Source organism: Myotis lucifugus, unplaced genomic scaffold, assembly GCF_000147115.1.
Source record: "Myotis lucifugus unplaced genomic scaffold, Myoluc2.0 scaffold_346, whole genome shotgun sequence".
Classification (NCBI taxonomy): Eukaryota; Metazoa; Chordata; class Mammalia; order Chiroptera; family Vespertilionidae; genus Myotis; species Myotis lucifugus.
The window spans coordinates 181,136-208,102 of NW_005871394.1; the positions used below are offsets into that span (position 1 = coordinate 181,136).

A 26,967-nucleotide genomic window follows, 5' to 3' on the forward strand; every position below is an offset into this window, starting at 1 on the left:
ACTTCACGTCGAGTATTAGTGATGTCTGTTTGTTCAAGTGGCAGCTTTCTCTGTCTCGCTGGCTTCCCCTGGGGTCATTATTAAGTAAAATAATGGTTAGGTTACTTTAACATAAGTGCTGCCGTACTGCAACAGTCAATCTGACACCCGAGATGGCTTCTAAGTGACTCGCAGGTGTGTAGTGTATCCAGTGTGGATATGTTGGACAAAGAGACAGTTCACGTCCAGGTGGGCTGGAGTGGGATAGCGTGAGATTTCATCACACTACTCAGAGTGGCACACAATCTAATACTTAAGAATTGTTTATTTCTGGGATTTTCCACTTAATATTTTCAGATCATGGTTAATTATGAGTAACTGAAATCATAGAAAGCAAAACCATCGGTTGGGGTTGGGGTGGGGCAATGGGCTACTGTACTTGATCTGGTTCTCACCCAAAGCAACACGGATCTACTCCAGGGCTGGAGCAAAACCTAGCTGTTACATTTGTGGATAAGTGATATAATTCCACATGATCCTTTATGGGTGGTTAAAAGGATTATCAACAGTAGTTTTGTCTAGCCTGGCCGGTGTGGCTCAGTGGTTGAGCATTGACCAGTGAACCAGGAGGTCACAGTTCAATTCCAGGTCAGGGCACATGCCCAGGTTGCAGGCTCGATCCCCAGTCCTGTGGGAGGCAGCCAAATCAATGATTCTCTCTCATCATTGATGTTTCTCTCTCCCTTCCTCTCTCTAAAATCAATAAAAAAATTAAAAATATAGTAGTTTTGTCTATACACAATTTTTACCTTACCCACTGATTTTTAAAACCCTGACTCCTATTAAATACGTTGCTGCATTGGGTATACTAAATTTTAGTAAGTATTGTATGGATAATTGGGGGGGGATTACATGTTAAGATATAACATTATATATACACCTAAAAGATACATAGATACATATATACATATTACATATATAATATATAATATGTATAATCTTATTAAATTCTGTTTGATTTTTAGTCTACATCATTCAAAATTTGAGAGAGGTATGATGATATCTCTAACAACTATTGTGCCTCCTCAAAGTCTTTTTGCTTTGACCAATTTTACAAATATATTTGATTCTCTATGATTGGAGCACAATGATGCATAACCACTATTCTTTCATGGTAGAATTTATTTTCTATTAACAGAATTGATCGGCTTTGTTCCATTTCATGACTTCTATCCTGAATTCCACTTTGTCTGAAATCAATATTGTCACTTTTATTTATTTATTTATTTATTTATTTATTTATTTTATTTTGTCACTTTTGTTTTCTTTTTCTTCATTCTTTTTTCTTTTTACTTCTTGATAAATTCTTTGCCCATATCTTTTTTTTTAAGATTTTGTTTGAAGTCTCCCATAAGCATTAACTTGGAAGGTTTAATTTTTTTCTGAGAGTATTTGTTATTCCATAGGTGATTTTAAATATTTATCTTTAAATCATAAAAAATATGTTTAAACTTCTCATACTGTTTTATGCTTTGATTTTTAAAAAATGTTCCTGATGCTTCCTTTTAGTTTTTAATTTTTTCCTGCCTTTTGCTTAGTTGGCTTATATTTTTATCTTTTTTATCTTTTCTATTCTTTATGTATACATCCTGTTATTTTATTTTATTAAAATAAGTAAATAAAGGTTACCCTTATGTGTTTTTTAAAAACAACCATATACTCACTTTTAATTTTATTAATTTTAAAGAGAGAGGAAGGGGGAGAGAGAGACAGACAGACAGACATTGATGTGAGAGAGACAACATTGATTAGTTGCTTTCTGTACACACAACCTGGGTATGTGCCCTCCAGCTAACTAAGCCACCTGGCCAGGGCTATCCTTACGTTTTTTAAAACACTCTTTAACCTATACTTCTCTGATTATAATAATAAATAGTGAAATCATATTTTGAATATCCATGTACCAGTGAGGAACTCAGCACACGTTAACTTTCTCCCATTCTTCCTTAGCTTTCTAAGTCTTTGCTACCTTACTATAGAATATGAGATCCAAGTTACATTTTACAGAACATATTTTTCAATGAGAGAAATTGTTGACATTAAAATATTTTAATAATTAAAATTCATTTTTTTCCTGTGCAATTCCTTTGGTCTTTGTGGTTATTAGATGCTGATGGGAGACTGATTGGCACAGTAGTTACAGTTTTTCATTTGTTTTGTTTTCAGTGGGAAGTTGGGAGAGGCTATCCTAAAGATGTGAGTCAGATGACAATTTAAATCTGAGATACCGACTTCAGTGTTAAGAGGATATATTTGCATTTCATGATGTTACTTCAGTATGACCTCACATTTGATATATCTTAAAGTCCTTTGTTTTCTTTAATTCAAAAACAAGCGTAGCCCTACCTGGTTTGGCTAGTGCGTCAGCCTGCAGACCGAAGGGTTCTGGGTTAGGTTCTGGTCAAGGGCATGTACCTCAGTTGCAGGCTTCTCCCTGGCCTGGGACCTGGTCAGGGCTCATGCAGGAGGCAACCAATCGATGTGTTTCTCTCACATTGAGGTTTCATTCTGTCTTTCCCCCTCTCTTCCACTCTCTCTACAAAATCAATGGAAAAAATATCCTTGGGTGAGGATAAAAAAAATAAAAACAATAAAAAACAAATGTAGTGGGTTTGAATTTTCAGTATGACAGACTGCAAATTTGAATTGTGCGAATGTGAATTTATTTTTGAATTGTGCAAAATAATTAAACACAAATTCCTATTACCATTGAGATTTGAGCTGAATCTTGGAAGATATTTGACTCGGACAGATAAACACATACAGTATAAGGAAGGGCGGCCTCGGCAGAGGGACCACGTCAGCAATGCCAGGAAAGGAAAGCCTGCGGAGAGCTAAAGAAACTACAGACACTAACATTCTGCAGTTGTTCAAGTGAGAGAAAATGAGGGCGTGAAAAGGAGTTGAATGTAACGGTACGGAACTAAAATGGGCAGAATATGGGGATAAATAGTGAGGGAGAGGGAGTTGTTGACAATAACTCGGAGATTTTAACCTTCTGTTATTGAAAAGGTGAAGGTTTAAGAGATGAGAAAGGGATGATTAAGAGACGATGCTGAGTGCACTCTAGACATACAGCATTTGAGATGTTTATGTAGGTGTCCAGTGGGCATTTTTATAACGCGTGTTTATGGCTGGGAATAGGGTGGAACTAGAGACCCAGATTTGAAACAGGTGATAACTGAAGTCCTGGGAGTTGGTGAGATCACTGGGAAAGCGGAAATGGGGTCTTCCGTAGTACTGGTCAGGCCATAGTCACTGGGCTAAAGCCACGGGCGCTTGCTGAGTTTTGGCAAGGGGGGTGGATGGGAAATTGGATCCAAGAGAAAGCTGCTATTTTAGATTCATGGTGTTACACATCGAGGACTCATGCATTGCTAGTGGAATGATCAGAGTCCTAAGGTAAATGGATACCCAGTGAAACAATGCACACAGAGGACCAGCTCTCGGTCAGGGAAAAGGAAGAGCTACGACGAATTGGAACACTGTCCCGGATGTTTTACATTTAAGGTCTCATTTAGTCATCACTGTTGCTTATTTTGTCTCAATCAGTTTCCTCATCTGTGATACGGAGATAGAAATGACTAATTCATATGGTTGTTGTGAGATTAAATAAAACAATGCATGTAAAGTATCTGGAAGGTGGTAGGTATTAATAAGTTGTAGCTATTATATGACTACTAAAAATTTTATTCATGTGTAATTGACACTGATACTGCAAAACAGAACTAGCAAATACTTGTTGGTAGTGATTTGCAAACGGTGCTTCTTTATAGAAACAGCAGCTCTAGGGAGGTACCCAAGGGACTGCTTCAGGGTTGGGAGAGTAGGTACAGAGCTGGGCTCCCATCTGCCTGGCAAGCCACAGAAGGTGTGGTTTTATCTATTTTAGTTATCAGACATCAGTACATATGTTACTTGCATAAGGGGATCAACTAGAAAATGAGCATTGCTTGAAACGAGCATAGATCTGAAGGCGCAGGGGAAGGAGCAGTTATCAAACCCAAATAGGGCAGTGGCAGGAGAGGACTACCACCAGCCCGAGGCTCCTGTAGATGCTGCAGCAGGGAGGGGGCTAGGAGAATAAAAACCCTGTCTACACCCTCCTCACACCATATCTCCCGGGGCGTCCATTAGCTGAACCCGAGTGGACATGGACAGCCTCCCTGGACCCCAGGGCTGGGTGGAGGGATTTGGAGAGCAGCTAGAGAGGGGTACATCTCATCAAAATGTAGAGGAAAACCCAAGAATAGCCTGGCCTTGACACTGAGACTGTGCGGCTGTTAAATCTGTGTACTAAATTTGACTTCAAAGTGGACCTGGCCCCTGCCCAGACTGTCTCAAACATTGAATGAAATTGCCTCCTGGCTTTCATGTGTTTGGACTGCTTTCCCTCAAGTGACGGCCCAGACAGGCGCTGTTTCCTTGCTGCCGATGAGTCTGAGTAAATCTTACGCTGACTACTCGGGATGATAAAGGAGCAGTTGCTCTCATAAGCCCCTGGAGTGATAAACTGCCCAGCAGCTGCTGTATATAGGATCAGGGCCGGTTCCGCTGCCATACCTTTTAGGTACCAGTCCAGTCCGTCGGACACAGCCCCTTACCTGTGGCACCTGGGAGGCTTCTCAGGGTATGTGAGAGTGTGAGCCAAGCCTTGGAGGCTAAGTGAGAGTGAGCCAGTTGAATGAACATGGACATAGAAGCGTCTGAGGAGGACAGTGTGAGAAGGAGGATAGCTCCTGCAGACATTCTGAGGACGCTTCCTTAGGAAAAGCTCCCAACATGTTGGGAATGATGTCATTGCCACTGGAATGAATGTGGGGCCTGGCAAGGGCCCAAAGGGATTACAGTAATGATGGCACTCAGGGTTTCTCAAGAACCCTTTCCTAACGAGGACACATGGATTAGCTCCTCTTGGGACATTCAGGTCTGCAGTTTGATGGGGAAACTGACATAAGGTGTAGTTGGAATTCCACCTGCCAAATGTATCTGTACTTTGGAACTAAGTATACAGAAGTTCTTTAAACTCAGGGGAGGGAATATGGCCAGACAATTGTTTTCCAAATGGGTGGTTTCTAATCATGGAAATAGAGCACATGAGGCCTGGAGGACAACAGGTTCCAGAATTGTGCACAAGGCATTGATGTGAGGCTGGAGGGCCCCTGAGGCCTCCTCTGCTATGAAATTAAGAGTGTAATCCCAGTGGTGAGCCAGAGGGGCTGATGCTTCTGAGCAGCTACTGTCCTATTTCAAAGCAAAGAGCAGCAAAGTGTAAGAACTGTGCTTGTATAGACAACTAGAGGCCCGGTGCATGAATTTGTGCATGGGTGGAGTCCTTCGGCTTGGCTGGCAATTGAGGCCTATGGTAGGGCCGGCCGGCTGTGGGGAGCAACCCTGGGAGGTTGGCCGGCTGACCCTGCAGCCGATCTGGGCCATTGGGGGGCCTGCTGGCCGGGGGGAGGAACTATGAGAGGTTGGCCTGCTGACCCCTGATGATCAGGGCTGATGGGGGGGAAAATAGTGGGGGGAGGGGGAGGGGCCATGGGAGGTTGGCTATGGGAGTGCACTACCCCTTGGTGGTGAGTGTGCATCATAGCGACTGGTCAACCAGTTGTTCTGGTAATTCGGTCATAACGGTCGCTTGGGCTTTTATATATATAGATGATGACAATGTGAGGAAGGGTTCTGGCCCAGTGACACATGCGGCAGGGATGGGGCAGAATGGGGGTCAGCTTTGGGGTAGATATGAGGTCCCCTTGAGGGTCAGCTGGCAAAGGACTGTGGAGCAAGGGCTTATGATCATCTCCGAGGAACCCTTAACCCCCAAGACTGCCGGCCCTCCACCACACTGCTGTGAAACTGCTCTTCCAGAGTCAGCGCATGTTCAGGGGCAGGTTTCCTGTCGAGGTCAGTCCTGAAAGAGAGGGGCAGGAATCAAAGGACCTCGGAAGGAAACAGGGAATCTCCCTTACCTGGAGGTGGGCCTGTTTCCTGCCCATGTGGGTTTGAAGTGTGAGGGCGGGTAGGCACAGAGCAGGACACAAAGCCATCGGCAGTTCTTCCTTCTGTGGGTGCCTTAGCTCCAGGACGACTTCAGAACCACCCGTCCTCTGGGGCTGTCACACAGATTCACTTCATCCAACTGGCTCTATGTTGAGGTCATTCAAATAGTGCTTCACACACAAGTCCATGACTTAGATGTTATTCCCCCATTTTACAGATGAGGAAAGGGAGACAGAACTTCAAGACCAAAGCTCTTAACTAAGCCACTGTTGCCTTGATGGCACCAGGCAATTAGTAATTCACAAAATAGTCACCTGGGCTTAAGGTATATTACTTTCAATGACTGTTGAATTCTTCCAGTTCAACTTACGCGTAGTGACCATATGCACAGTCTATCAGACACGGTGCTTGGAGCTGAGGAGTTGAAGATGAACAAGGCCGAGCCTTTTCTCCAGGGAGCTCCCTGTCTAGGGAAGGAGATGGACATGTCAATCATTAATTAGAATGCTGCCATTAGATGGATTAGTTGTATATGCTGTTCTAAAATTTAAAATCTGTATTTTAAAATTACAAAAGAAATCCAATACTAGGTCTGTAGAGCAATAAGTGAACATCACAGTTTTCCTCATCCATCCCGATGCCTAAGCCTGGCAATGTCATTAGCCAGAGATCGGGTTGGTGTGCTGTAGTGGTAACTCATGTGGTTTTAATTAGGATTTTCCTAGTGGCTAATGATGTTGATCATTTTTTCTGTGTGCTTATTTGCCATCTATATATGTATCTCTGGTGAACTGTCTCAACTCTTTTGTACATTTAAAATAATTGAGTTGTTTTTCTTACTGTTGAGTTTTGAAGGGTTTTTTTTTATATTTGCAGAATACAAGTTACTCATCACATATGTGATTTGAAAATATTTACTCCCAGTCTGTAGTTTGTATTTTAATTTTAACAGTGTCTTTCATAGATCAAGGTTTTAAATTTTGATAAAATATAATTTACCAATATTTTTTCTTTATGTACACTTTGATGTCATAGGTGAGAACCGCAACATTATGAAAACTGTTCTCTTATATTCCAAAAGTTTTATATTTTTACATTTTACGTGATTGATTTTCAGTTAATTTTTGTATAAGGTAGGAGGTTTTAGTTCAGGATTCATTTTGCTTTTGCATATGAGGTCCAATTGTCCCAATATCACTTGCAGAAAAGACCAACTTTCTTCACTCGATTGTTGGAAGGTATGTTCTTGATATGAATTGGTGTAACATCAGTAATAATTTATTTGTTAGAAGAATGGGTTTGAAAAAGTCTGCCTAAATTAGAACCTCAGTTCTGTTAATAATTATCTATGTGACAATGCCCAAGTGTTCAACCTCTCTTTGCCTTGGTAGTTGTTGTACCTATTCCATAAGGTTGTTATGAGGATTGAGTGAGTTATTATGTGTAACACACTTGAGGCAGTGCCCGATGTATAATAAGTGATGGATTAGGGTTGACTTTTATGTAACTTCATAATTACTGTAGATATTGCAAACATGTCCTGTAAATGCATCTCCAACAAATATCGTGAACATTTGTTTTCAATCTACTATAGTTGGCCATTTGTATTTCTTCCTCTGTGAATTGCCACTAACAATTTATTTATAAAATTTATTTATAGCTTATACAGAGTAACTCTAAGTTTTACAAATAGCAATTTGGCTATTTTACCAAATGTTTTACCTATCTGCCAGCACTAGATATTATGACCCTCTCTATTTTTGCCAATTTGATAGACAAATACTGAGATGTCTATTTAATTGTATTTTTGGATTTGTAGGTAGGTTAATTACCTTTTCATATGCTTACTAATATATCAGTTAGCTTTTTCTTTTTCCTTAATCCTCACTTGATATTTTTTCCATTGATTTTCAGAAAGAATGGAAGAGAGAGGGAAAGACAGACGAAACATCGATGTGAGAGAGACACATCGATTGGTTGCCTCCTGCATGCTCCCCAACCACGGCTGGGGCCAGGGAGGAGCCTGCAACTGAGGTACATGCCCTTGACCAGAATCAAACCCGGGACCCTTTGCTCCATGGGCCGATGCTCTATCCACTGAGCCAAACCAGCTGGGGCTATCAGTTAGCTTTGCTTAGTAAGAAATCATCCCCAAACAATGGTAAAACAACAAACATATATTATATCTTATGGTTTTGTAGCTCAGCTGAAAGTTCTTTGGTCCAGCCTAGATTGGCTGATCTATGTGGTCAGCTCATGGCTAGGCTGGAGCTGGATGGTCTAGTATGGGTTACTCACACATCTGACAGTTGGCCTGTTGGACCTCAGCTGGAATGGCTGTGTCTACTCCATGTGGTCTCTCATCCTCTGTATTGCAGGCTTTTCTCGTGGTGGTTTCAGGATTCCATAGAACAGCAAGAAAGGGCAAATCCAGTGAGAAAGCACTTTTAAAGCCCCCATTTGTGGCACATTTGCTAATGTTTCATTAATAAAGGATAGTCTAATGGCCAAGCCTAGCTTCAAAAGGTGGAGCAGTAAAGTCATGTACTCAATGAAATAAAATGCAAACTATTGTAACCATTCTCCCTCTCCCCCATCCACAGCAGTTGAGTATTTTTGTTTCTTCCTCTGTGAATTCCATGGATCTATTGATTTATATAATTTATTTATATATTATATATGTTAACTCTTTAAGTTTTACATATAACAGTATTTTCCCACTTGGTTGTTTAACTTCATTGATATAATCTTTCGCTATGTAGAAGTTTGGGGCATTTTTTTTATTGTGAAATTTGTCAGTGTTTTCCTAAGCTTCTTGAAGGCAGAAGCCATATTTTATTTTATTCTTCACCCAAAGAATGCAGCATGTAGCCCACTTTATAGTACTTATGAAACAATTACTGAATCAATTCACTGTAGTCCAGCTTAATTGCTCACTCATTTATTTATGTTTATTCATTCATCATTATTCATTGAAAACCTGTTATCTGCCAGGCATTGTGCTAATTGTTAGAGATACAATAATGGGCAAAAGGCAAAACTGATTTATCTCATGGTGCTTAGAATGAAGGCTAGTAGGTCGTAATGGAACTTAACATCAGTGAGTCATGGGCTCAAATTCCATCTTTCTACTGTGTGACCTTGGACTTATTACTGAACATCCCTGAATTTCAGGGTTTTTTTTTAACCCATAAAATGGAATATAAATACATTCAAGTGGACAATGTTTGTAATAATATATACCACCTACCATGGTATATATTACGTAGTATATAACATACCGTGTTAGCTTTCTTCCCTTTGTGGTATAATCTGAGGCCCTCTAGGAAGGCTAGCCCTCTTCCTTTGTCACGCTCCTCTTAGCAACTATCATTATCCTGAACTTCTTCCATCATGGACTCACTGCTTTGGTTTGCTCTTCTAATAGTTCTCAGTGGGTTGTCACTTTAAGCTATTCTTGGTTTTCATGCAAGCAAATCAATCAGATTGCCTTCTCTGTTGCGAGGTGAGGATCAGGACCCGGGAGTTAAAGAAGTTGTCTGATTCTGTCTGGGATGTAGACATTTGGTTGTCGGAGTGCCTGTGCACATCTTTGGGAAGCGTAAGGGCAGCTGGGAACTTGGCAGGTGACTAAATCAGGAGAAGAGCCCAGAAAGAGGAGGTGGCCTGGCTCCACATACAGCTTCCTCTCACACCTGGTACATATTCTGACCCTGGAGGAAAATGGTCCAATTAGAGAGCACCCCTCTCCCGGGTGAAATGGGCAGGAAAGCTTAGAAGGCAGCAGTGTAAGGCTTGGGGGGACTTGTGACTTCATTTCTGGACATTCCCCATCTCTCTGTCTTGTACCCTTTTCAGCTTTTCGGTTGCCTCTCCTCACTGTCTTTCCTTCCTTGCCCCAGTTGCTATCAAGCTCCAGGATTCTTCAGGAACCATCCTGCCAGAGTTGTAAATATTCCAAATTCCCTCACATTAAAAATTTTTCCCATTTTTACTGCTACCCTGGGGTGACGGAAAGGTCTCGGGCGAGAAATCGGCACTTGAACGCTGGCTTTGCCACCATCTTTTGTGTGACCATAGACCAGTCTCTTTCCTATGGCCTCCATTTGCCCTCTATAAAGTGTGAGACTTGTACTGAGCAATCTCTAAGAACCCTTCCAGTTTAAATAGTCCCTGATTTGATGGTACCATGCTGCCTCCAGTCCCACCTCCTCACAGAATGGAGTATGCATGTAAGGGTACATGTGTGCTTTATATTTCGTGAGGTCCCACTGTGTGGACCTTCTGTCTATTTCCTTGAAATAAAAAGTTTCCTGCCAACTGACCAGAACTAATTCTAACTAGAACATGTGTTATTTATCCTGGATGGAAAATTTCTGGTGTTCGGAGGTGGGGAGAGGATGCCATTTCCTCCAGCACACAGACGGTCCTAGTTGGCTGGGAGGCAGGGATGGGAAATGGGCATGTTCTTTGGGCAAACTGGCTTGGCACAACTCCTGGGTGAGAACAGTTTGTTGCTAGAGAGACACAGCCTATTCACATCATGGATGTCCTTGTTTAACTCCAAACTCCTAACTATGCAATCAGAAGTTAGCAACTTCCTTTAGTTATTTCCAATCTTGTGCATTTTGGTATCATCTTGTTAATTGCCCAGTATCTCTTAGAAGGAAACTTAAGGATGAAGTTATTGCTCCGAGACTTACTCCGTACATAAAAGGACCAGGGAGAACAGCCACAACAACATAGAGATTGAAGCTTTGGAAGCATGCCTGGGGACCGGGTTTCTTCAGAGACAAGAAGGCAGAGAAGAGGTTAAAAATATTCTAACTTAGGGTTGACATACAGATATGGCTCCCATAGTTCTTAGGATCCAATAAAAAGAAATTAATGCCAACTTTAGGGTAAAATTAAGAAAGAATATTCTAGAAGGGAGTCCTATTAGACACTTATTCATTTTCAAAACGCTTCTCAGTAGTACTTCTTGGAGGAAGACTTTTCTGACCATCTCCTCATAGGCCTTTCTCTCTGCCTGGGTAACTCCAACTCTCCTGCAGGCCAGATGTCACTTCCTCAGGGAGACTTGCCTGACCCACAAACCCTTTGCCCACTTCCACCAAGTCTGATAAGTTCACCGTTATGTTATTCCACAGCACCTTGGAATTCTCTCTCATGGGGCCTGTTATGGTTCCAGTGTTTTATTTATTTATGTGCTTAGTTTTACATGTGTGTCTTTCACATGTGCCTGTAAGCTACATGAAGGATGAGATCATATCTGTTTTATTCAGTGCTCTGTCTCCAGGGCCAAAAGCAGTACCTACCACATGGGAGGTAGTCAATATACCTGTTTAGTAAAGGGATGAAAGGACATATAAATGACTTAATGAGAGTTGTTGTTGTTTTTTTAATTAAAGAGAATTTTCCTTTTGGACCGTATAAGCAAACAACTAAACTAAATCCAAATAATTCCACACAATATTTGGGGTTGTCTTTGCTTCTTTGGCTCATTACTTAGGGGTTTGGTTGCAGAAATGCTTTTGGCTAAGACCCTTCCAGTTTCTTGCCCAACCCTTGATTTCAAAAATACTTTTGGCCAAGGTAGTGTTCATTTAAAATATTTAAAACGTAAAGATATCTACTGCTATTATAAAGATGGAGTGACCAAGAATACCCTTTAAAACATTTTAAACATAGTCAATATATGACTCCCAAGAAACCATACAGATAGTTGTTCTGAAGACCTGTGACCTTATTCCAAACACATAGCATTGAAACTCCACACAACACTACAGTTCTCAGTCGATAAGAAGCACAATGAAATAGCCTCACTATGCGATATTTAACTTGCTTTTTCCTCTTAGCCTGCCAGCACTTTGAAGAGCAGGAAGCTGGGTTCATCAGAGCTTGACTACCTGCAGCAGTGCTGAACTTGAATGTGGGAAGAGAAGGCTGATTGCAATAAGCACATTGTGCTGCATTTCACTGATATTTATATTCATCCATTCGTGTTTTTCATCTGTAAAAAAAAAGTAGTTAAAAGTGATAACCTTGGAGTTCTTATATGTTGTTATTTAAGCAAAATAATTTTTCCCTCAATGAAAACAATGTGAAGCCCAAATGTAAAAAAGAGATGGAAGTTGAGCAGCTCAGAGAGCGTGTGCATGTGGGTGCCTGGAATCTGCTTTTCATTTCACCTCCACCATTCTAAAACACTCTTTCGAAAATGAGAAATAACTCCTTGAAAAATATAAATGCAAATACAAGATTTAAACACTATTTTGAATGCACAACAATGTGATTTAGTAAGAAAATATTACTGTAAGGATTAGATGCTGATCACAAAAGAAATATAATTAACAAAACGGCATTTTAGGGTATTGTTATGCCTCAATTGTGATGAACAATCATTTGTTAACTTGGCAAATGCCGTGCCACCAGGGCAAGTATTTCCTTGTAAACAAGGCACATCTCATGCAAAGTATTGGAAAGTGTTTACAGGATCATTGCTAAGGAAAAATATTATGAATCCCAAAAACATATAAGATGTATGAAATTCAATATGCATCTTACTTTTACTTATAGCAAACTCTTAGCCTTGATAATAGACATGAAAATTGAACTAATCAATGGATTTTATCAGAACCCTTCAGACTATGGCTGTGATGAAACAAGTCAGTGAGACTGGAGAGAATAATGCTGTCATGCAAGAAAAGGTATTAGGCACAGGGACTGATACTGGTGTGAGCCCAGGAGGGATCTGTCTTTGGCAATTATTCTTAGGAAACTGTCCCTAATAGAGATTCTTTATGTGGCACCTGCCATGCAACTGCAGTCATAGAACTCTTTTAAGAAGCCACAGGTGCCAGAACCGGTTTGGCTCAGTGGATAGAGCGTTGGCCTGCGGACTCAAGGGTCCCGGGTTCGATTCTGGTCAAGGGCATGTACCTTGGTTGCGGGCACATCCCCAGTGGGGGGCATGCAGGAGGCAGCTGATCAATGTTTCTCTCTCATCGATGTTTCTAACTTTCTATCCCTCTCCTTTCCTCTCTGTAGAAAATCAATAAAACATATTTAAAAAAAAAATTAAAGAAGCCACAGGCCATAGCTACACCCATTGCAATAGGGCCTCTATCTTCTTTAAAAGGTGGAATGTGGCCACCTTCCTTTTTAACCCATGTTTTAAAATTTTTTCAACATTGTGGAATGACATCACATTTCTTATTATTAGTCCAAAGAAGAGAGAAAGAGAAAATGCATTATTTGGATGCAATCTAAGGAGATTTGGAGCGGATGTAGGGATAAATGTTGAGAGACATATATTTCTGTGGCTCTTGATTTCCTTCCAGGTATGCCTTTAAAAAAATTATATATATATATATATATATATTATTATTATTATTATTATTATTATTAATTTCAGAGAGGAAGGGAGAGGGAGAAAGAGATAGAAACATCAATGGTGAGAGAGAATCATTGATTGGCTGCCTTCTGTATATCCCTTATTGGGGATTGAGCCCACAACCTGGGCATGTGCCCTTGACTGGAATCGAACCCGGGATCCTTCAGTCTGCAGGCCAATGCTCTATCCACTGAGGCAAACCATCTAGGTCTAAGTGTGCCTTTTTAAGTGATGGGCAATGATGTTTACATTTTTACATTAATTTTTATGTATAGGTAATATTAAAATGGTTCAAAAGCCAGCATACATATGTATACAGTGGAAAGCCTTCCTCCCATCATTGTCCCCCAGCTGCCCAGTTCTCTCCTAAAGGATCACCCTTGTTCTTAGTTTTATGTATCACCTTCCAGAAATTATTTAGGCATATGCATGTGCAAATATGGATTCTTATTTTAGGAAAACTAAGTTGATGAGTTTTAGATCTGCCCTAGGAATCTGGTAAGGATTTCTTCTCATATCCACAGCTCACATACAAAATCTTTTGGTATTTTATTGTAAACAGCATTACAAAGGACAGAGGACTCACTGGTGGAAGGGGACTTCCTATAACTGGCATAAGGATAATCAAGTGTTGTCAAATCCAGACTCGTGACTGCACAGTTTCCCTAGCACGGGAAGTAAAAGGAGAGAACTAGGAGGAGCAAGAGGAAAACGAAACCAGATCAATACCTAGAAACAATTGACAGATGAAGTGTGGTTGTCTTTTCAAATCAACGGCTTGTTCTATTATTTCCTAAAGTCATTAAATAAACCATGGCCAGTGCCAATGCAGTTCAATGAGTTCAGAGCAGATCCCTTGGTTTTGGCAAGTCGCTCAGCTGGCCCTAGAAATGGGGCTGGTAAAACCCGAGCTGAGAGAATCAGTGTTTCCTTCCTCTTGATGACTCTCTCTGGGAGCACGCCTGGAATGAGTGAGTGTAGGAGGTGAGGCGGTGAGCACGCGGAGGCAGGGCTAGATGTGCATGTGGAAAAGGAGCTATGCTCTGGCATTATTTTGGCAGGCTGTAATTCTGCTAGGTGTCCTAGCTCATTCTCTCTTACAACGTTTTTCTTATAACTTCTGTTCTCTCTCTTAGAATCTTAAAGTTACCAATGAGGTTGAAAGCAAGCTAGGTGCTTCCGAGTCAGTCTTGGAATCCCATTCATTCTATTCAAGGTTTCTTTCCTCAGTCCCATGTATTGAGTTAACAGTACAAGAAATGAAACTCGTGCTGAAACCGGTTTGGCTCGGTGGATAGAGCGTCGGCTTGCGGACTGAAAGGTCCCAGGTTCGATTCCGGTCAAGGGCATGTACCTGGGTTGCAGGCACATCCCCAGTGGGAGATGTGCAGGAGGCAGCTGATCGATGTTTCTCTCTCATCGATGTTTCTAACTCTCTATCTCTCTCCCTTCCTCTCTGTAAAAAATCAATAAAATATATATATAAAAAAAGAAATGAAACTTGTATGAATTCTTTCTAATTAATCAGATAAAAATTAACTCCCAGTAGACTCATCCTCAAAACCTCACTGCGTACATCAAACAGTGGCAATTGCCATGAAAACAAATTGTATGAGGACTTCATAGCAGGCACAATGCTTGGCATCAGTTGGCGTTCCAAAAAGGTCTGGGAAATGAATTCCAGTGAGCTCCAATGCTCACCAACTATTGATCACCTTTCTATTATATTTTATAAAAACAGTAACATTTGCTTTTCCCCCTATAAACTTATTAATTATCAAAATAGTCTTTTGAATATGGGCAAGCAAGTCCATTTAGATTCAGGAGAGCATTTAAAAATATATATTTTTATTGATTTCAAGGAGGAAGGAAGAGGGGGAGAGAGATAGAAACATCAACAATGAGAAAGAATCATTGATTGGCTTCTGGCCTCCTGCATGCCCTCTACTGGGGATCGAGCCTGCAATCTGGGCATGCATCCTTGAGCAGAATTGTACACAGGACCCTTCAGTCCACAGGCTGGTGTTCTATCCACTGAGCCAAATTGGCTAGGGCAGCATTTTCATTTTTAACCTCATTATTCTAGAAGTGAGAGCCAAGTGAATAGGTTGACATGAATCAGACAGGTCTGGAGTAAAATTTGTCCAGTCATCCACCCACCCATCCATCCACCTAACAAATACATCTAAGTTATCTATATGCTGAGAATAAGCAGGATATTCCTATATAAATCAATGTGAACAAAACAGCTTCAATACTCATCTTCATGAATTTTACCATCTAGGAGAAGAGAAAGTAAATGAAATATTCACACATTATGGTAATCTTTATGAAACAAACAAAAAGCTGAATTAGAGGCTAATGGGATGAGAATGTGAAGATGTTATAGATAAGGCAGATAGAGAAGCCATCTATGAGAAAGGCACTTAAGCTGAGACTCAAATGCTGGCATAAATTAGCCATGCAGAGTACAGAATAGTATTCTAGGCACGGGGATCAGCATGTACAAAGACTTTGAGGCAGGAAGGGGTATGGTGTATCCAAGAATTTCAGCTCTGACTTCAACAGCTGGAGAAGATAGAATAAGCTACTCAATTTTTTGAGGCTTTATTTTTTCATATTTACTAATAAGGTAATGGTACCTATTTGACAGGGTTGTTGAGAAAATTTAATGGGCTAACACAGCGGTTCTCAACCTGTGGGTCGCGACCCTTTTGGGGGTCGAACGACCCTTTCACAGGGGTCGCCTAAGACCATCGGAAAACACATATATAATTACATATTGTTTTTGTGATTAATCAATATGCTTTAATTATGTTAAATTTGTAATAATGAAGATACATCCTGCATATCAGATATTTACATTAGGATTCATAACAGTAGCAAAATTACAGTTATGAAGTAGCATCAAAAATAATTTTATGGTTGGGGGTCACCACAACATGAGGAACTGTATTAAAGGGTCGTGGCATTAGGGAGGTTGAGAACCACTGGGCTAAAATGTACCTTACTTGAATCACTTTACAAGGTACACAAAGGTCTCTGAGACTCCAGTTGGTCCTCATCACCCAATGTGCTTGACCTCCTATTCATGCAGTTTTGGGAATCAACCATCACTGGAGCCAGAGAACATCCTCCATCCCTGGTATTTCCATGTTCTCCAACAAGAGGAGATAATAGGCACAGATTCTATTTGTTCATTTTAGAAATGCTAGAAATCAAAACAGGAGGGAGGGGGGATAGAGAAAGTGAAATGATGTGCTTCATCATTTATAGGATAAAATTTGAAGGTCAGGTTTTTACATTTGGGAAGCTTTGAGTTTTGAGACTAGGTGTTTAGGAAACAGAATAAAGAAAACTGAAATAATGGTCATTGCGTCCCATCTACAATAGACACTGTGCTGGGCAAGTTATGGACTTTTTCTCATTTAATCTTCACAAGGATCCTACAAGATAGGCCTTTGTGGCCTTGTTTAAAAATGGCACAGCCTGGCCAGTGTGGTTCAGTGGCTGAGCGTCAACCTATGAACCAGGAGGTCAAGGTTCCACACCAGGTCAGGGCACATGCCCAGGTTGCAGGCTCGATCCCAGTAGGGGACATGCAGGAGGCAGCCAAGCAATGATTCTCTCTCATTATTAATGTTTCTATCTTTCTCTCCCTCTCCCTTCCTCTCTGAAATCAATAAAAGTATAAAAATGACACAAATGAACCTCAGAGGGAAATGAAAATTTCACTCAGTCCCTGTCTTATCTTTGGAATTTAATGTGGAATTGGGCAATTCTTTGGTACTTAAAGTGAGCATACAGTGTACAGGGGTGGGCAAAGTAGATTTATAGTTGTTCATGTGGAAAATAATACAATAATAAATAAATTAATAATACAAGAATAAAGTCTGTGTTTTGTGTATTCACAACTGTAAACCTACTTGTATATAGTTGATATATTTCTTTAGAAAACTTTGTTATTATGTCAGTACCACATTACCATTAATTAATAATTAATGATAACAATTATAATTAATGACAATAATGCCATTATCATGACTTTATCTCAACTCAACAGCATTGATTGAGTACCTCACTCATGTCTCAGGCACTACAATGGGTAGAGATATATAGTGCAGAACTTGTTTTGGAGAATGGAATAAACTGACAGTTCATTGCAGCTCGGGTGTGCAGTGGTGCAGGAGTGGTTAGCAGGGCTGAGGTGATGCCATGCTAAAGAGTTTTGGATTCTGTCATATGGCAGACAGGCACCTGATCAGAGTAGCATTTTAGAAGGACTGCTCACATGGCTATTTTTAATATATATATATATATATATATATATATATATATATATATATATATGTATTTTTTGCTGATAGTATTAGAGATATCTCCCATTTCCCCCCCTTCCCAGGCCCTACTCACGCCCCCAGGTCTTCACTACCCTATTGCCCTTGTCCATGAGCTATGCATATAAGTATATAAGTTCTTTGGTTTATCTCTTCTCATCCCCCCCAACCGCACATTGAGGTATGTCAGTCTGGAACAGACCCACATGGCTACTTTTAGACACGGCTTTGTAAGCAGCAGTTTATCCTGTGGGCCATGTTAATAACCTTCCTCTTACATTATGCTCCCTCTTTCCTTCTAGGCACAGTGGACGGTGCCATGGACCTGATCTTGATCAATTCCCTACCTCTTGTGTCTGACACTGAAACATCCCTCACCTGCATCGCCTCTGGATGGCGCCCCCATGAGCCCCTCACCATAGGAAGAGACTTTGAAGCTTTAATGAACCAGCACCAGGATCCACTGGAAGTTACTCAAGATGTGAGCAGAGAATGGGCGAAAACTGTCGTTTGGAAGAGAGAGAAGGCTAGTAAAATCAACGGTGCTTACTTCTGTGAAGGGCGGGTTCGAGGAGAGGCAATAAAGATACGCACCATGAAGATGCGCCAACAAGGTAAGATGTCCCTTAGTTGTGGGCACATGAGACCCACTGAGACACAAACACACCTTTTGTGTTGGCAGCTGCTCACTCAGGGGCTGGTATGAGCTGCCTGGGCATAGCTTCAGGACCTTGTCTGCCTTTTTCCAAACATTGCTATCTCTAGTACACCAAGCATCAGAGAGAAATGAGACCGTCCAGGCCAACTTCCTCACATTCAACCCCATTCACTAGACATTGTGCATAAGATGAAGTGAAATATATGTTCTACAAAGGGATTTGCAGCCCTATGGAAAAATGAGCATGTTACATGCATGTAATGTAAAAGTCACAACAATGAAGTCAGGGGTGCACTGCCAGACGGTTGGCTATTTTGAGCTTTCTCATTGACTTTTTTACTTGATTCTTTATTTTATTTATTTTTGCTTTCCCTTAAATATTCTTAACAGAAGCTAATGTTTTCAGGGGGAAAAGATGGTTGAGATAAAAAACGAAAAATGGAAACATCTATCAAAAACGGGACCGAATTGGCTATGGCTGTGTCGGTTATCTACTGCCACAGGGATGCTGGGCAACACAACCACAGGCCACAGAGGCATGCGACCATAAGCACTTATTGCTTGTGGTTGTGATTAGGTGGCTCTGCTGATCTTGACTGGATTTTCTCACACGTATGGATGTTGTCTGGCTGGCAGCTCATTAGGCTGGCCTTGGTTGGGCCAGCTTGACTCTGTTCCACATGCGTATGAACCTAGATATGGTCTCATGGGCATGGCAAAAGTGCAAGAGAACAAGTGGAAACCTAGTGTCAGTATTATTCATTCTCAATTCTGCCTCATTTTATTGCTCCAAGCTGAGCCTAAATCAGATGGGAGGGCACTACCCAGTGACATGGTGAAGAGTTGTGGCTACACAGAGGGATGAAGAACAGGGCCTTCTTTGCAGGCTGCCATTCTTGGAAAAAGACGAGGACTTAATTTTAGAAGTGGAGTGCCCAGGCCCAGCTCACAGCACACCAGGACCATGAAGGAGGATATCGAGAGCCTTCTGCAAGGGAGGCTGCGCCTCACAAGGCAGTGATGTGATGGAGCCTTTCTCCTGATAGAAGTGGGTCCTAAGCTCAGTCTTTAGGGCAGCTGGCCACACGGATGGCAGTTGGGAGGCGATGGTGCTGTCACACTCTTGAATGATTCTGTTCTGCCCTAAGGCTCCCAGGACCAGTCAGGCAGCTAGACTCCTGTATTTCTAACAAGGTCTCAGGTGAGAAGGTTCTCCTGGGAGAGACCACACTTTGAAGGGTACAGTAGGAGCCCAGCTGGGGTTCACCTGATAACATTGCTTTGACTTTGCTAATGGTGGTAATTAAAAGATTTGAAGGCAGCAAGCTCATTCTAAGGTCAAACGTGATAAAACCATTATTCATTACAAATGATGGAAAAGGTTTCTTAGCAAAACTGTTATGTTCCCCTTTGACTGACACCAGGGCGAGTGGGAAAAGTGCACAGCAGACATTCCCAGGAATGCAGCTCCCGGGGAGGGAAGAGAGGTTGAACAAAGGGATGTGAGGTGTGCCAAAGCTAGCAAGGTGAAAAGTCACCTCTATTATGTTTCACATGTGACATTTGGGATTCCACTTGGATAAAGAGTTATGTCCTTCTGCTGATATTCTCACACTCTGAATGAAGACAATCTGAGACTCGTGCCCTCATGGGTTCACAGGAATGAAATGTGAAGTGCCACCGTGCCCTTTCTGGGTGTCCTGGGATTGTCCTTGCCAGTGTGTAAATAAGAACCCATAGAGCATGTTAGACCAGAACAATAGGAGTCAAAAGCCAACTGTAATGGTCCCTCCAAACAGAGTCCAGGTCAGCACATTCAGCTAAATGAGGTGCCAGCAGGCTTGGATAGTGAGAAACAGCTGAGAGAAGATGGCTTTTAGATTCATATTCACCTGAGTGTTAATTCATTCTCCAACTCTTACTAGCTGTGTGGGCTTAGGCAACATATTTAACCGCTGGAAGTCTCATGTTCCATCATTTGTGGAATAGTCATAACAATATCTTCAAAATTATCTTTTAAGTTTTAAATAAGGTGGTATATGCAAGAAGCCAGTTCCATGAGTGCACTTAAAATAAGATATGATGCCCTAGCCGGTTTGGCTCAGTGGCTAGAGCATCAGCCTGTGGACTGAAGGGTCCCAGGTTCAATTCCGGTCAAGGGCACATGCCTGGGTTGTGGGCTTGATCCCTAGTAGGGGGCGTGCAGGAGGCAGCCGATCAATGATTCTCTCTCATCATTGATGTTTCCATCTCTCTTTCCTTCTCCCTTCCTCTCTAAAATCAATAAAAATATAATTTTTAAAAAATTAAAATAAGATCTGAGTTGCACAGTGGATGTGTTCTAAAAAGCTTGTCTAAAGGAGACATTGCAGAGTGCTTTACATAGTAATGACAGCAGCAGTCTGTAAATGGTGGGAATGGATTTGATGCCAAGTGATCGGATTTCAGAGCCGGTATTTCTGGCCACCGCACTACCCTTTGTGTATCACTCTCAGTGTCCACCTCTCTCTCTCCCTCATCCTGAGCACTTGTTTTATGAAGTACAATCACTCCAACAGAAACCCTACAGAACAACACAGGGCACAGCGTAGAGGTACAGGAGTGGAAGTCACCATACGTGGGTTTGAGCTCAGCTCTGCAACTGAGTGATATGACCCAGGGCAAGATACTTAATTGAAATAATAGTTTCCTCATTTGAAAAAAAAAGTGAGGATAGAGACTGAACCACATACACTCAAGAGACAAATGAGATCATCAATGTTATCTGGCTCACAGTAAATGTTCAATAATTAGTATCATTATGGTTCCTTGGGATAAGCAGTAATTTAGTGGGGCTATTAATTTTCCCACTTGTGAAAATTTTTAATATCATCTACTTAGCATAATTGTGGAGGTTTATATAAAATAGAAAAATAGGCAGTACTTTCCTGTATTTTAGTAATAACAGCTCAGGCCGTTGAACTGATTCTGTTTCTTTTGTTGACCATCCAACAGCTGAAATGTGATGTGAGGAAAGTGATATCCTTCATAGTGAATCAGGAAAACCTCCAAAACTCTGTCTTCATGACACTATCAATTCCCTGGTACAACATCGTGGGAACCGCAAGTGCCTGCCCAGGGACACAGCAGGGTAGCAAAAACACCGATACAGTCCTGCCTGCTGCTGACTCCTGCATCTGGGAGGAAGTGGAAAATCCATTTGAGATGTGCCAAAACACGGCTTAAATTGGCTCTCGTACTCCAAATGGCCAACCTGTTTTTATCAATGGCATCATCCAAAAAAGTCAAAAGCAGTTTGTTCAGACCTTGCTGGTGATTTCATTTGGGAGTGGGGAGGTAGATATGAAGTTTGAGACATTTTCACAAGCAAACGTCTGCTTGGGTGTTCCATCGGAAGAAACACAGGTGATTTTTCTTCCTTATTTTCATTTGAGAAATAGTTGGATTTAAGGACATCAAACTTTCCACACATGATTTGGGAAGTTGAAAGAGGTGAGCCATTTTTATCTAAATAATGCAAATGAACATGTTGAAAGCATAAGGGAAGTAGGAAGATTTGAAATCAGATTCATTCATTTATTCTTTCATTCCACAAGTATCATTCAGCCTCTATTTATGCCACACATGAGAGATGCAATGATGTTAACACTTCCCAAGTACTTACTATTTATATATATTGCTGTAAAATCTAGTTTTTACCAAATGCTTATCTTGTGAGGACTATTATGACCCCATATTAATAGGTTAGGCTTGTAGCTATTATAACTTAGGTACATTTGCACACCTGGTTCTCATTGTTGTACCTGGGATGGTTAACAGAGGCCTGATCTCAGAGGCCAGGCCCCACCCCCCTTGTGCTGCCCTCCAATGGACCTGCCCTCCTGGAGCTCAGGCTAGTAGGGGCAATACCTTAGCAGTGGCACTGTAATGGGAAGTGCAGTTATGATGGCACTTCACCTGGATCCCAGGGGCGGTGTAAGGCCCCTGGAAAAAGTGATAGCTAAGTGAAGACTGAGCCCTGGCCAGTGTGGCTCAGTTGGTTGGAGCATTGTGCCACTCACTGAAAGGTCGAGGGTTTGATTCCCGGTCAGGGCACATACCTAGGTTGTAGGTTGCATCCCCGGCCAGGGCTTGAGCAGGAGACAACTGATCAAAGTTTCACCCTCACATTGATGTTTCTCTCTCTTGCTCTCTCTCTCCTCCCTTGGTCTCTCTAAAACAAATTTTAAAATAAATAAATAAATGAAGACTGAATGAGAAGGAGTTGGTGAGACATAGGGGAAATGAAGGAGCAGAGGGAAAGGAGGAAGTTCACAACTTAGACGTGAATGATCACACGGTCTGTTTGAAGAACTTCATATATTTCAGAATGGAGGCCGGCCTGGATGCAGGCCTGGAGAATGATGAGGCTGGAGAGCTGGGGTTGGGGAACAAGTGTGGACATCTTGAAATAGTGTGTTAACTTTCACACTTACTCAAAGTTAGGAGGCCCTGAGTAAGGGAGTTAGTTACCCTTAACTCAGTCACCCACATCAGTAAATTGGATATCCTGTTTGCACAGGGCTTTTGTGAAATTATACAAAACTAGAGGCCCAGTGCACTGTCTGCTACTGGCCAGGACCTCCCTTCCCCCGGCTGCCTGCTGCAGGCTGGGGCCTCCCTTCCTGCAGTTATCCAGCTGGCCCCGCCCCCTAGTCTAACTCCCGGTGGAGGGAACAATTTGCATATTAGGCTTTTATTATATAGGATAATAATAAACATAAAAGTACATCTTATTACTCCTAGTCCTTAACTCTCATTAAAGGAGTAATGGAAATTTTTCTCAATTATTTTTCATCCTCTCATTAAAGGAGACAACTGAAATTTTTCTATTATTTTTCATCCTTGAGAAACATTTTTGTTACTCCATCTATTTTTCTTCTCCAGCCCTTTAAGGAACAGTGAACTGTGTTTTTAGTTAAGTTCTGCCCATTAAGGGGCTCATCCCAGTGACCCTGCAGCTCCTCCTCTTGCCCAGGCCTCAGCGGTCTCCATTAAGACCAGGTGCTGGGACCTGAAGCCTTTTGAGTACTAACCTCTGAAAGATCTATTCCATGAACTTGCTGTGTGATCTTGGACAGGTTGCATAACCTCTGTGTATCTTAATCTCTTCATTTGTAAGAATGGGATAATGGTAGTAGCCATCTCACAGAGACATTATGAAAATTCAATAGATGTCAAGTCCTCAGCACAGTGCCTGGTGGCAGTGGGCACTATTCAAAGGTGCTCATTGTCTTCAAGATCCAATCAAGGCCCATGGCATCAGCCTGTGTGCACCATGGAGAAGCTGGGCTCCTGGGTCATCAGCCTGGAGACGTGGGTGCAGGAGGTGCCAGGCTGGGCAGCCGTGGGACTCTGGTGTGGCTGTGTTCCTACCTGAGGGAACGGGGAGCTCAGAGAGCATAAGATCTGGAACAATAGCCATAGCGTGGGGAGAGAGAGAAGCTGTCTTGGGGTTGAGTGTAGTGGGGAGTCTTGGTTCCTTTTCAGAAACAATGCTGGGCGAGAAGTCCCATGGTCAGCTAAACAGTCAGGGGCAGAAAATATAAACAAACCACAGAGAAAGGAACATGAAGTGGTCGGGAAAATTATCCCAGGAGCCCAGGAGCTTGCCGCAGAGAGCGAATTACACATGCGAGGACTGCGGAATGAAGCGCCTTGTCAGTGTGGGTGGGCGCCCACCAGAGCCCCCGCTGCCCCCAGGGCCTGTTCAGGTTGGTTCACATCAGTCCGGTAGAGAAAGCCACCACTCAAGTGTATATTACAAAAGTCAGCACAGCAGTGCTGCTGTTTGTTTATGTTTGGGAAGGATACTGACTTCTTCTAAGCACCTGGGGGCTTGGCATACATCATTTAATATTTTGAACAACCTTTTAAGGTAAATATTTTTACTTCCAAATTATAGATGAGGACACTGTGGTGTTCAGAGGTTAAGTAGGTTCCTCACAGAGGCCCAGTGAGTGGCAGAGGGTAGTCTCAAGCCAGGACTGTCTTATCCCAGGGCTCACAGGCCCTTTGACCTGCACTATTCTCCTGTCTGCACCAAGGCACCCATGTGGGAGTCCTGGCTGGGCACCGGGCCTTGGTCAGCGGGCACAACAAGCAGACAGACCCAAAGCCCGGATCCCCAGCCTGGATTAAAGGCATCTTCTGCCCTCCAGGGCAGCTCTCTGAGCTCTTGATCAGCTTCTCAAGCTGCCCATCCAAAAGCCACTCTGTGGGGATTCAGACATTAGGTAGAGGGTGTTTTGCACTGATTTCTAATTTAGGTGGATTCTAGTCAGAGAATTTGATTCTTCATTATTTACAGAGATGTGCTTTATGGCTTAATAGCGGGCAGTATGCTTCAAAATAGCCTGTATTCAAAAGCTACCTACAGGGGTCCACGAATATCCAACAGGCCTTAAATCGTGTTATTCAAATCTTTGTCTTCACTGACTTTTGGTCCGTTTGATTCATCAGTTGTTGAACATTTCCTCAATGCTTGTGGACTTGGCACTTCCTTTGTTTAATTGTCAGTTTTTGTTTTTTGGGTTTTGAAGCTCTGCTGTTAGGGGCGTATACAAGTTCAGGGTTATTTAACCTACCTGGTGGATTGTGTCTTTTTCTCATCACGTAAAGGCCATCTTGATCCCTAAAATTTTGTTTTGGCATCTGAATAGATTTTTCTTCTGATATAAATATTGCAATATCAAGCTTCTTTTAGTTATTAGTGCAGTATGTTATTCTGTCCCTTTATTCTCGTTTTATATGTCATTACACTAAATGTGTAGTTAATGGAAAGAGCATATATTTGCATATTTATAACTATTAAATTTATTCTGAGGATCTCTGACTTTTAACATCTTATTATGTCTTTTCTGCATGCTGTGATTTTTCTTTGTGATTTGTTCTCCTTTTATGTCCCTGTTTGCTTTTATTCTCCCTGCCCTCTGTATTTAGGAAAGTTGTAAATATTCTGTTTCTCTTCCTTTAGTGGTTATCCTTACATTTTTTATGTTGGCCTACTTTCCATGTCAGTAAGGCTGAAACTTTAAAAATTGGCTTAACTTGAAGCCTAGAATGAATTCCCCCTTATTCTGTAGTTGTGGTTCTCTGCAGATTATGGCGTAAGTTAAAGGAACTCAGGAACTGTTGTAGCTGGGAGATGACAAGATTTTGTTCACACATCTTGTCCCATAAATCAAGGAGCTCAGGCAATACTTTGTTCCAAGCTTAGCACAGAGACAGAAGTTTCCAAAATTATTTTATAAACCAAATCCACAATAACTTCTCCAGTTTCATCTTAATACTCCAGTCCCATGATTATGTCAGCTCATATATATCTAACTAAAGAGTAGAAGGCAAGATGTTGGGTCTTTGTCTTGTTCTTCAATATTCCAATGTTTACACCATTCATAGTAAGTGCAGCATTGTACTGAATCCATTGGAGAAATGCTTGGGGCATTCTAAAGCAATGAGAATCATTTGGAGCAACAACAACCCGAAAGGACCAAGGGAAAAGCCATTTATCTGGCCATTCATATTCTATTCCACTTAGAGGAAACTTGCTAAGGATTGGAGAAGGAGGGCAGGTTCATCGTTAATATCAGGTTTTGGTTTGGTAATAGGTATTAATCAATACAAAGTCCTCACCTCCCCAGCTAGTTGCATGGAAAAATGTACGTATGTATGTTGTGTGTATATATTTACATTTTTACAAAGGAAATAAACATTCCTTTCATCAGATTCTTAAAAAATGATATAACCTTAAGAAACCCATCAGCTACCGCTGTTTTTAATACCATGAAAATCAGCTGACTGCTGCCCAGTGCCAGCCCTCACCGTCTGAAGTTCAAACGGTGGAGAAAATATGCAACCTCATTTTCTCCTTTGTTTTTTCTCTCTCTCTTAAAAGCTTCCTTCCTACCATCTACTTTAACCATGACCGTGGACAGGGGAGATAACGTGAACATATCTTTCAAAAAGGTGTTGATTAAAGAAGAAGATGCAGTGATTTACAAGAATGGTGAGTCTGTGTTTTGCTTCCTTTCAGTACCTTGGTGTGAGACACAGCTAGCACACACCATGTTGGGTCATTATCTTACTGCAGTCTTAGAAGCAGATGTTGGAAGTAAAGCTAATATGAAGCGAGCAAACCAAATTATATGATAGAAGCTCTCTGAGGAGATGTGTTTGGTGACTTAAGTAAATTCAAGATTCATAGACATAAGTGAATATGCAGTATGAATTATAAATGTACAATAAAAACCCATTGTGATGTGATAAGGGGGTTCCAAATTCTGCCATATAAAATGTTTGCTTGTTTGATTGCAAAGTTAATAAAATGCTTAGCATGAGCCTGGAGAGCCACTGGCAATCGTCCTGGGGGGCCTTAACTGTGCAATCCAAATTCATCTCCGTCCAGCTATGGTTTGGCACCACTTGGTGGCGAAGACCTGGTCCAGCTGAAATATTGCTGGGAATTATTCTGAGTTCTGTGGATGGATAAGACG

The 26,967-nt window shown here is 41.6% G+C and overlaps 1 protein-coding gene across 1 annotated transcript in view; it reads left to right on the top strand.

Annotated features, from left to right (window-relative positions):
• Positions 1 to 26,967, top strand: part of TEK (TEK receptor tyrosine kinase) — a 107,717-nt gene that overhangs the window by 23,720 nt on the left and 57,030 nt on the right. Inside the window, exons 2-3 of the mRNA XM_006101227.3 lie at positions 18,078 to 18,389; positions 26,370 to 26,480. Coding sequence (XP_006101289.1) covers positions 18,078 to 18,389; positions 26,370 to 26,480 — 423 coding nt within the window. The remainder of the gene's footprint in view (positions 1 to 18,077; positions 18,390 to 26,369; positions 26,481 to 26,967) is intronic.